Source organism: Vulpes vulpes, chromosome 11, assembly GCF_048418805.1.
Source record: "Vulpes vulpes isolate BD-2025 chromosome 11, VulVul3, whole genome shotgun sequence".
In the NCBI taxonomy this organism is placed as follows: domain Eukaryota; kingdom Metazoa; phylum Chordata; class Mammalia; order Carnivora; family Canidae; genus Vulpes; species Vulpes vulpes.
Genome location: NC_132790.1, coordinates 76,138,326 through 76,150,562, shown reverse-complemented (window position 1 = coordinate 76,150,562; position 12,237 = coordinate 76,138,326). Strand labels below are relative to the sequence as shown.

Here is a 12,237-nt window from a genome sequence, read left to right as displayed (position 1 = left end):
TCATACATCATTTTCCTTCCTGATTTTTCACTTAAAACATACCATAAGCATCATTTTTGGGATTAAACAGTCCACAAATATATTAAATATAGCAAAATATTTCATCAAATGGATTTATTTACCCATTATTTCCTTTATTAGAAATGTAGTAATTCTCACTTCATATTATAAATAACTCTGTGATAAACATCTTTATACCCAGACTTCCCTGCTGAGTCCCTTAAGATATCTATTGGCTTAAAAGTGGAATCATGAGTCAAGGAGACCAACTTTATTAGGCATGTAACTTACTTTCTCAATTGTCTCCTAAATTGATATCAACCTCAATTAAATTTCCTCTAAACCTTATCAATCTAAACAAAAACTGTACTTTGCTGTTTAATTTGTAATTTTTAAAAATATTTGAATAGTTGAAGCCTTTTCACTATATTTATTAGCTACTGTCATTTTTTTCCTATGCATTTTTGGTTCACTTTATTTTTCTACTTTGTAGGTTAAATGGTTTCTTACTAAATTTAGGGGTTTATTATTATAAAGAATAGAATTTTGCTTTTAATTCTTCATATATTATCTTTCCACATGTTGCAATTCTTAAAAAAAAACAAGTTTTTCTTTGCATTGAATTTTATTGGAATGAAATTTTGTACTCAAATTTCAAATTTACATTCTGAAATTTCTTTCACTGCAATTTTTCTTAGAAAATCCATGATCACTAAGAGATTGATTCATGCATGTAGTCATATGTTTTCTACCAATTATTTAGAGTTTTAATTTTTAAAATCTATACTTTCAAGTTGATGTTCCTCAAAATAGAAAATTTTCTATTTTGAATAATAGTTCTTTATATAATTAGTTTATATTTCCTTCCTTTGTTTTTACCTCCTTCTCATTCATCCATTCATCCATTCAGAAATATGTACTGAATGCTCACCATGTACCAGGTTCTGCTAAGGAGGCATGTGGGATAAATTAATGAACAAGACAAACTCTTGCCCTCACAGATTTTACATGCCAAAATTCAAAGCTTTTATAATTGAATATCTTATTAATAAAGGTCTTTCAATGCTATGGTTCCACAGTATTTTTATTTTACTGTTGCCATTCCTGTATTCTTTTAATGTCTCTTTTAAACAGTATATAGTTGGATTTTGTCTATAAACTCAATTGAGAATCTCTGCCTTTTATTAGGAGAGCTTAAAGCATTTTTATATACCTAATTTTGACAGTATTTATCATTTTGTTTTATCCTTTCTTATTAAGCACTCGTTATTAGCTTTTGTTATTCTTACTACCTTAAGTCTTGTAAGTCAAGTAATTGTACTTAGCACATAAAAATTCGTAACAATGAATATTTTATTGAGTGTTTACAATATGCCAAGTACTGTTCTCTAGATAACTTTATTTTTCATTCACTCCTTACAATGCTATTGTGTAAGATACTAATTTATAGGAATTTTATAAAACAAAATATTTAGTTATTAGAAACATCCCTGAAGTAGTATATTTGATTTCTTCCATGTATGCTGATAAATTATGTAAACTTTTGTATTTTTTCCCCACTTTGAATTATTTACTAGAGTTAAATAGATCTAAGATCCAAATTATTTTAATTACTTTTACTTACTTTTAATTACTTCAGATGATTATTTTTGACCTGCATTCAGTTGTACATAATGCTAACCATATTCTACTGGTTACATTGCTTTCTAGCAATCTTTTAAGACCTGCTTTCCTCTTGCTTGAATTATTAATTTTACTCACCTTTCAGTGTGAAGAGCATATTTTTACCTGAAAAGGCACGTGGATAGTACATATTCTGAATTTATGCATGCATCTGACTGGGCACAACCTTTCCTTTTGGCCTTCATCTACTTAAAATTCATTATTACTTTGTCAGTATGATTCTATTTCTTCTGTTTCATCAGTTAACTACACTGCTGTGGGCCTTAGGCCTCCCAGTGCCTTTGACTATTCCATTTCCTCCTTAGCAGGCTTGTGTTTGATCATTCCCCGTAAGACTCCTCTGATTCCAGGCCTTGTACCACCTGCCTGGTCTTTATTGTTATCTGATCACTCCGAGTTTGGCTCATGGTCCAAGCTAACACACAGGACTTTTGAGTGCCCTAATTTTCTATCACATCCTAGTCTCGGTCAAATTAGAGTGTGGATATAGGCTCACGTGTTTAAAGCCAAGACTTCAAAGATTCTTGGTAGCTGGCTGATCTAAAGCCTTTGTAAGCTGTGATTTCCTCATCTACAAAATAGGGATAGTAGTATTGAGCTCAATGTGTTGTGAAGATAAATAAAATAATTTACATAAAGCCATTAGTAAAATGCCTAGCCCACAGGAAACAATAAATATTAGCAATTATTGATCATTATTTTAAATAATTTATTATTCTTCCCCATAATTTTTAATCATGATAATTCTTCATAGAGAAGTGAAAAACAAAACCAACTTTTTTCAAAGGGAGTAATTAATTCTGGAGGAATACTCAGTGGTATAAGACAAAAAAGTATCATTGGACTGTTTGGTTCCTCATTATGTTTTTTACATTTAATGTATAATATAATACTTACTGAGAAGAATATTTTAATTATTACCTGTATTTAGAATAGAAAGCTATTTGTTTAAACTGTGAGAGACAGAATTTTTAAGGTGGCAAATCATATGGACTTTGATGACTAATAATTATATTTTTATCATATTTTTAGACATCAAATAGAGGTTTAAAGACTTAGTAGTCACACATGATTATACCATGATATGTGTTGAATATGCTATGATATAAATATTTTTAAATTATATCACAAAATTTACCATGTTATTAATCAGTAACCAAGAACCTCCCCAATTAAATCACTATAAACCACCACAGCAAAACAATTGCTAATTCAGAAAATAGGAAATAAGGGAAATGGAAGATGTATAATAAACATTTGGGAGATATGAAATTTATCCCATGAGTGTTGTACAGAGCTCATAATTTAAGAATGCTAAAGCCCAAGTGTGTTATGAGGGTCTTTCCTCAAAAGTGACATTAATTGCAAATCCCACAGATGCTTATTATGTATTCTATTTATATCAAAGTATAAAATGTAGTTGAAAATATACAGATTCAATATATTTAAGGGTGATAATAAAACATAGTTACTCTGGCCTAGCAAAATTGTTATTTTTAAACTTGAATTTATGGTCTCTCTGTAAAATAGTATTATGGTATTAAGTGAAAATGGTATTCAATCTTTACACTTGAATCTCCTGTGATTAAGTCTTTGGGACTTAAACAAGTACATATTCAGGCACAGAACTATAACATTGTATTTTAGAGGCTTTTGCACAAAAATAACCCCTAAGTGATTAAATCACAGGACATTCTCTTCTCATACTTTAAAAATGAAAATGCCCAAAAAAGCAACTCTTAGGAATTACCTTGGAAAACTGGAAATAATGTAATCGATGCTTACTTTGGATATTAGTCAGTATGCACTGACAGGCCCCTACAGAACATAATTTTTAAAAGTCTAATACCCATCAATAATTGGCAAACAAGGTGGCTCAGCGGTTTAGCACCGCCTTCAGCCCAGGGCGTGATCCTGGAGACCGAGAATTGAGTCCCACATCGGGCTCCCTACATGGAGCCTGCTTCTCTCCCTCTGCCTGTGTCTCTGCCTCTCTCTGTGTCTCTCATGAATAAATAAAATCTTTAAAAAAAAATTGGCAAACAAAAGACAACTCAAAATATTATTTGAGTTAAAGCAAAGGAACTTTGTCCAACAGGAGAAGTCCAACAGGAGTAATCTTTCATAAAGTTAATGAAAAACACAGTGAAAAGTATTTTTAGAAAATATTATAATATCACTTATATAGCATTAAACATTTAACTTCAAATTAATTTTGTTTAAACTAAATATGTAGTTGATTGATTTAACATTTTCTAACAGGAAAACCAGCTACAATCATCCAAGGATAATGTACTTAAGTACCTAAAATAATAGCATTAATAAGCAAATTATTATAGAATATTCAAGATCTCACGGGTAATTTTTCCCATATTTCAAGATAAATATCAATTTATTTAAAATAGATAAGCTAATTTGGCATAACTTTAGCCAACGTTAGTACAATTAATATTTTTACACTAATTATTCTAATTTTGTTAAATAAATGTATTAGCAAAATGCAACAAATGTTTATATATTAGCACATCTACCATATCAAGAGACTTCCACATATATTCTCTTATAAAAACCAGAAAAAAAAACTATTTTTAAAAATGGAGTAATTACAAAGTCTTTCCCTTCAGGATAATTATAACTATCTTATAAAACAGATTTTTTTTTTAAAGATTTATTTATTTATTTATTTATTTATTTATTTATTTATTTGAGAGAGAGAGAGAGAGAGAGAGAGAGAGAACATGCTGGTGCATGCACACATGCAAGCAGGGGAGGGGCAGTTGGTCAGAAAATCTCAAGCAAACTTCACACTGACTGGAGCGCCTGCTGGTAGGCTAGATCCCAAGACCCTGAAGTCATGAAGTGAATTGAAATCAAGAGTCAGTGGCTTAACTGCTTGGCCACCCAGGTGCCCATATAAAGCATATTTAAATAAATCTTAATGTACCATGCAACCGCTAAAGATTGACTAGAATGAGAAACCTGGACTCAACAGGGCTATAATTTCATTTTGCTATTACTTTCCTCACATGTAATAAACACACATTTATGATTTACTCCCATTCTATACAAATTGTTAATACTGATAACATTTCCCACACATTCATTACTGATATTTTAATCGTATTGTTTTATAACTTTGTTAGAATATTTTGGTATACAAGAAATATTTGAAAATATTTGTTTGAAAATTAGAATTCTATAAAAAAAATAGTTGGGACACAAAAGCACATTTTAGATGAAGCAGCTATGGATTCTGATGTCATCCTACAGAAGAATAATTTTTACTAACTGAATATTGATTATTTTATATTTGTCCACTAAGAGGATAACGTACTCAAAGTGCAAACTTATTGTTTATAATGAGTTTAATAATGAACGTCAGCCTAAATTACCAACTTTCAACAGGAAAGGACAGTAGCACCAACAATTATTTAGATGAATTTTACTCATAGCATATAAAACAAAACATTTCAATTCGTTTACATGAGGTACAAACCTATAATTTTTTTTAGCATTAAATACACAAAATTATTGTGCCAAATCACTGTAATGTTTCTTGAAGTTTACTCCTCAACATCTATACTGTCTCTTTAGAAGCACTGGCCTAAAAGACAGATGTTATGTTTCCACTTAAACAGAAGCTCATATGCTTTGGTGAAGAAAACACAGAAAGCCAGAGGTGGAAAGGTTCATGAAACCCCGTACTACATCATATTCACAGAGCCATGACATCCTAATGGAGTAATGGTAATGCCAAATAATGATAACAAAAGTACCACCAAACATATATTGAATGGTTACTACCTATTGAGTACTATGATTTTTGTATATTATGACTGAATTCTCATGGGTACCCTATGAAGTAGGTACCATTATTTTTAATCTCCATTTCACAAATGAAGAAACTGAGGATCAAAGTGGTTAAACAAGTCTGTTTCATTTCAAAGCCTGTGCTTCTAATTGCTATTTCATATTATACTCGTATATTTCTTTGGCCCAAAGATTCTAACAGTCATCAATAGGAAATACACAGATGAGTAGTACAACTGAAGGTACCATAGAGACAAAGGAAAAGCTGACCACATGTGCCCCACAAAGAGAAATAATACAATCAAACTTAATAAATGTAGCAAATAAACTCCTTGCACTATAAAATGCAGTAGAGAAGAAATTAAGAGAATGAATGACTTCTTCAAAGATTAAAAAGTATGTATATTCTTAGTTAATGCAGCAGAGATTCTATACTAAAATAATGGGATAAGTCAGCTATGGTTACCACAAGCCCTGGTACTGTTAGTACTGCTGAAAAATAAAGCTGCAAGGATTAAGAGTGATTATGTCCTGGATCATGGAATTTTATTGGGAAGTTGCTAGTGGGATGTCAAAGAAGCTCTATGAATCATTACGAGGAAGAGAAAACTGATAGAAACTAATGTCTGAAAAGGAAACTGGAACACAATGGTTTATAAATCATCTTACCCAAGTCCATGCCACCACCACTGCAATGTAAAGCATCAGCTCAAAGAGGTAATAAACAACAAAGCATTTCAAAGAAATAAGTATGTCCAACATTAATTTCTTTCCCCAATATTTAAGACCAATATCTAGACATTAGTAAACAATCTTTGACAGTCTAAGAAGGGCTTTCGTGTTTGACTAAACCATTTTTTTTAAAGATTTTGTTTATTTATTCATGAGAGTCAGAGAGAGAGAGAGAGAAAGAGAGAGAGAGAGAGAGAGAGAGAGAGAGAGAGAGAGAGGCAGAGACACAGGCAGAAGGAGCAGCAGACTCTATACAGGGAGTCTGATGTGGGACTTGATCCTGGGTCTTCAGGATCATGTCCTGGGCTGAAGGCAGCGCTAAACCACTGAGCCACCTTGGCCGCCCAAATAAATCATTTTTTTGAGTACACAGTGGAGGGCAATACAGAATTTATCTCCAGATCTTGCCACTAGCTGTTTTAAATTTTTATATCTATAATCAAACGCATTAGCCAGACTTTTAAATGTAAATGATGATTCATTAATAACTAACAGTACTGCCCAATACCCACATCACCCACGTTACCCACAAATTTCTCATTTCCAGTGGGAATGAAGGAGCTGCTCTCAATGATGAAGTCAAGCTCAAGTCACAGAAATGAAAACAAGCATCATTAAAACAGAAAAGCAGACACCTTTAATCACAGTTCAGCGATTCCAAAGAAGATAGAAAGCGAAGTTCTAATTAGTGAGAGACTGTATAACATAAGAACATAAAGAAAATACTTATTGATATTCTTTTCTTTGGGCTGGATAAACAGCCCCTGCTCTGGTCTTAAGCCCTTGACTTGTTTGAAATTCTCTATAATTCAAATAATGAATTCATATTTACTGAGTATATTATATATATAGCTTAACAATATCTTCTCAATTTTCCATGTTCTACCTGAGAGACAGAAATTGCAGAAAGTATCTACCAAGCAACTACCTAACACTAGATATAAATGTTATATTGTTTCAATATAAAGGATACTTTAAATATCTGTAGCGCTACACAACTAATTCATATTTATTATAACTGCAATCTTTCTAATTTTCCCACTCACCCTATTAAGCCACTGAATAAATATACATACAAACATATACACATATCTAAAGAGTGACTGGCTCTCTATTCTTCTGCTAGGTTACAGAAGTTATGTGTATGAAGATGATTACCATATTATGTTCACAGTGAGGGACATTTACCTTACTTTTAGAAATGTACTTCCCAATAAAATGGAAAGAACATGGATATCCTATAGAATGGTTTGGGTTTAGGGCTAGCTTCACGTGTGTATGATCTGTGTGACCCTGCACTTCTTAGAATGCTTGGCTTAATGAACTGCTGTTGTCATTTTGAAATTCTGGCTAATTTTTTTTTTAAAGGTGACATTCATTTTATTTTATTCATACATTCCAGGGGACTGGACTCTGCAGATTATGGAGCCAATCCTGCTTGAATCTGAATTATGACTTCCCTACTTAGTATGTCTAAATATAGTATACGCCTTAGTTTCTTCTCCTGTACAACACTCATTTAACAGGGTTGGTGTATTAGATGAAATTATCATAAGTGAAAGTAATGAACACAGAGTCCGGCACATTATGACACAAAAGACCAATGAAATGAAATGGAGCTGGAACAATTCTTTCACTTACTTCTATGGATCTGAGATATACAGAAACCACCCTAAGTCATAATTAGGTGTAGCTGAAACTGGGATGCCTGGGGTGGCTCAGCGTTTAAGGGTCTGCCTTGGGCTCAGTGTGTGATCCTGGAGTCCTGGGATCGAGTCCCACATCGGGCTCCCTGCATGGGGCCTCCTTCTCCCTCTGCCTGTGTCTCTGCCTCTCTCTCTCTCTGTGTCTCTCATGAATAAATAAATAAAATCTTTAAAAAAACAAACAAACAAACAAACAAAAAAAACAAAAAACAACGTAGCTGAAACTTAAACTTAGTACTTACAGCCCATATATTTGGGGTGCGATTTCTAGTCTGTTCAAGTGCATATAAAGCTCAATATCATGCTTCTTCAGTAGATGATCCTGGATTTGGTTAACTTTGGTAACAATAGCAATTGTTGGCCCTAAATCCTGTGGTCTAGCAAAGGGGATGGGAGTCATCAGTGTTTCTTTCCCCTAAAAACGAAAAAAAAAAATGAAGCATGTGTTATTTCAATATGAAATGAACAAATATATGGAGATCACTCTTGAATATATTTGTCAATTGGAGCTTAAATAAGAACCAGTAACTAAACATCTCATGACAAATGCTTAAATTGTGGAATCATATGCTAATCATGCTCAGATGATTGTGTTCATAAAGCAAAGGCCAGAAAATGTCCTCTAAAATATTTCCTACCTGCATTCCCTTAACCAGTTTCTCTAGTGACATTAAGTTTTCAAGATAATTTTTGCTGAAGGTAGTGGTGGCTGCTAATCTACTTGTCTATAGTTAGTTTGTCTAATCAGCTATAGCACTTAAATGGGATACTCTAATGAAAACATATTTCTTGTGACATAAACTTAAATAGAAAAAACAGTAAATGAAAACTGTTTTAAACTCTCAAAACTATAAAAAAAAAAAGTCAGCAAATAAAGGAAACTAGTATTAGAAAAGAAGATATTTTCTAACTGTCCTTTGGTCAATTTAAATAGCTGAGTAGGAAAATTTTTAAACTCTCCAGACCAAAACTACAGCTGAAAAAAAAAAAAAAATCTATCTAGGCCAACTACGAATTTTCTTCCTCCCATCCCAAATCCCACATTAAGAAAGATCTGAAATGTCTGTAAGGCTTTCACATAAACTTCAACTCTCCACTCAAGTCTGATGATTTCCCCTAACATATTATATCTGATCTTTCTTATGTTGAGTCCTCAATTTCTACCTCTCTCTAATGTTGGGATTTATAGTATCATTCTCCTGTGATTGTCTGCCACTCATCTTCACTCTACTTCTCTAACTCAAATTTTTGTTTCTGCTTTGCAAATGCTGCTTTTTTTTTGTACAGGTCTGGTCTTAGTTTACTTCTCTACTTGCATGTGTTTCCCTGAGTTATCTTACTCATACAGAGTGCTTCACTCAACATCCATTTTCCAAAGACTTCCAAATCTGTATGCATAACCTAGAACCTTCTTGGGTTCTCCCCCATACTTTGTATGTTGGCAAGGAATCTTAGGTTGCAAAAGGGTCTCTAATTCAGCAGGCCACAACTGAGCTTATCATCTTCTGCTCAAAAATATGTTCATCCTTTCCTCATGCCTACCTCAACCCATCCTCCAATAAGAACACCTACTTTGCCAATTATAGCTCCTCAGAACTACTCAGATGACTCTTACTAAGCCTCCTCTCCTATAGTTCTACTCTTATAACCCAATTGGGGGTCCCAAGCATTTCTTTTCTCCTAACTGGTCTCACTACCCTTAATTTAGTCTGCTTTTAAATCTATCTTGGAAAATGCCTGGTGGTCCATCTAAAACAGATATTGGACTATGCCAAATTTTTATGCTTTCCTTAAAACTTTTTAATAGCTCCTTCAGGAAAAACAAAAACAGAAGATATATTCTTGAGCCAGGTCTATAAAGCCTTCCATTATCTGGCCAGCATCTACTCTCACTGTGCTTCCAGAGATTCTGGAGGTGCCATTGTTTTTAAAGATTTTATTTATTTATTCATGAGAAAGACAGAAAGAGAGGCAGACACACAGGCAAAGGGAGAAGCAGGCTCCATGCAAGGAGCCTGATGTGGGACTCGATCCCGGGACTCCAGGATCACGCCCTACGCGGAAGGCAGGCACCAAATTGCTGAGCCACCCGGGCGTCTAGGGATGCCATTCTTTTACCCGAAATATCCCCTCATCAATGTTTCCACAGAGGAGCTCCCCAGTGTTCTTAAAGATTTGGCTCATGTGTCAGGTCCCATTTCATCATACTATTCTTTACTACTATAGTATCTTCTTTACTACTACAATATCCACTTCTACTTCTCTGCCTTCTAAACTATGAAATCTCTAAAAGGAATATCATCTTTTCATCACTGGTCCACATTCAGAGGCAAAAAAATAAAGAAGGTAAAGCTCTTGATCTTGTAATCTGGGGAGGAAGACTATATAGAAAAAAAAAAAAAACTTTAGAATTCCACATAAGAGCAGTGACTAATAAGGCTGATAGGAAGTATAGAAGAGAGGAGGGGCATGTGTTAGCATTAGGAAAAATTTCCTGGAAGAGGTTCCATCTGTCTTTCTGGGATCATTTTAAGTCTTAAAAAGAAATGTAATCCTGAGAATATCCTACAGTGCTTCACCAGTGTCTTTAGGTCTGAGGGATATAAGACCATACTGATTTTTATGACTCAATTAGTTTCTGCTAATTTATATAAACAGGAAGAAAAGGTTGTGGTGATTTATTATAAAAATAGGACAACCAAGACACCTTTTTCTGATTTTATATCAAGTATTGTCTTCAAATGATAAGATGCTACAATTTAAAAAAATTTTAATTCTTGCTAAGATGTTTTCCTACTAATTTAAATTGAAATAACTTGGTGAGGGATTCGTGTTAATTGTAAGATACCATTCACAATTAAGAGAGTGTTTACTCTGAAGCCAACTTTTCTTTTTCTTTAAAAATGAACAATTCAATTGTTTTGCTTATTTTAGTCATGTAGTTTTTCTTAACCAAAGAACCTTGTGTGGCTGAATACCATACTGTATGGGGTAGAAGCACTGAGCTCAGGCAGAGTTTCTGACTACTACTTGGGAAACACATCACTCATCTAGTTATCATCTGAGGGTCTTGAAAAAATATACTTCTGTAGAGATACAATCACTGGGGTTGGAGAGAACCGATCCTAAATTAACCCCTTAAAAAATGTTTAACTTAATGAAACCATGTAATCCATTTCCAGGTTGAACAGAATGAATTGTCACTAAATCAATAGCATATGTAGTCCATTTATCAAATACTGAATAGAGACTCATGTGTAGCTTAAAAACTACAGGTTTACATAAACTGTAGTTGGAAAAGATTTCCCCTGTGCTCAGAATACTTATAACCAAATTTTCTAAATTTAAGAAATTTACAAGTAATGCTCATGATCACTTAAATGATAAGTAGCTTATCTAATAGTGAAACCCAAAAAGAAAATAGAATTAATATAAGATATTCCTTATCTTCAGGATTTATCATCATAAAAATGCTATTTGCATTTAACAAATATAATCAAATGGGACAGCTGCAAGTACCAACAAAGCTAGCAATCTTTATAGCCACTTATTAAGTAGCACTCAAAATGTGGTCTATAGGTCAGTGGTCAGTGCCAGCCCACAAACTGTTACAAGGATTCAGTGAGATAATTTACACCGTTACATAAATCAACACAGTGCTTTCTTCATCAAGAAAATCTTACGGAAAGTATGTCTGCTGATCTAAGCAGTATACATGGTGATACAACTGAATTATCAAGGGAACTAGAAGAACTGGGAATATATTAATTTCTCAAACTTCTTTGAAAAAAAGGTAAGAATCAAGACATAAAATAAAAAGTAGAGAATGAAAGGATTCACTAGATATGCTTTTTAGGAATATATTATTCATTGACACGTGCAAGTAATATAAATGTTTAGAGGTCACATCTATGTGTTCCTTGATAAAATGAATAAATATCCTTTTCTGTGTTGTCTTAGCCACTTTCATGAACCTGACTCAGTGATATGAACATGAATGGGTAAAACTGAAAAGTGGTAATACTCACATTTTTATCATTCACTTTTGCAGAAACTGTGATCAGTTATAAAATAAAAAATGATCACTGTATGAAGAGATCATGATGCTTATATCTAAATGTATTCAAATACTTCCTGCTTAAAATTTTGATTTTCACATAGCTCTATGATTTCACCAAATCATCTACTAAAAATAAATATAAAGTAATTGTTCTAAAACATGGTAGTTCATCAAATATGTTTACAAGTTTCACCTCTAAAAACATTTATAGAATGTTGATATATTGCTAAAGAAAGACTTTATCAC

General features: G+C 33.1%; 1 protein-coding gene across 30 annotated transcripts in view; it reads right to left on the bottom strand.

Moving 5' to 3' along the window:
- TBC1D5 (TBC1 domain family member 5) overlaps nt 1-12,237 on the bottom strand; it is a 529,331-nt gene that overhangs the window by 193,492 nt on the left and 323,602 nt on the right. For all 30 annotated transcript variants that reach the window (XM_072726774.1, XM_072726773.1, XM_072726763.1 and 27 more), the window contains one exon: nt 8,174-8,346. In XM_072726774.1, the coding sequence (XP_072582875.1) occupies nt 8,174-8,346 (173 nt within the window). The remainder of the gene's footprint in view (nt 1-8,173; nt 8,347-12,237) is intronic.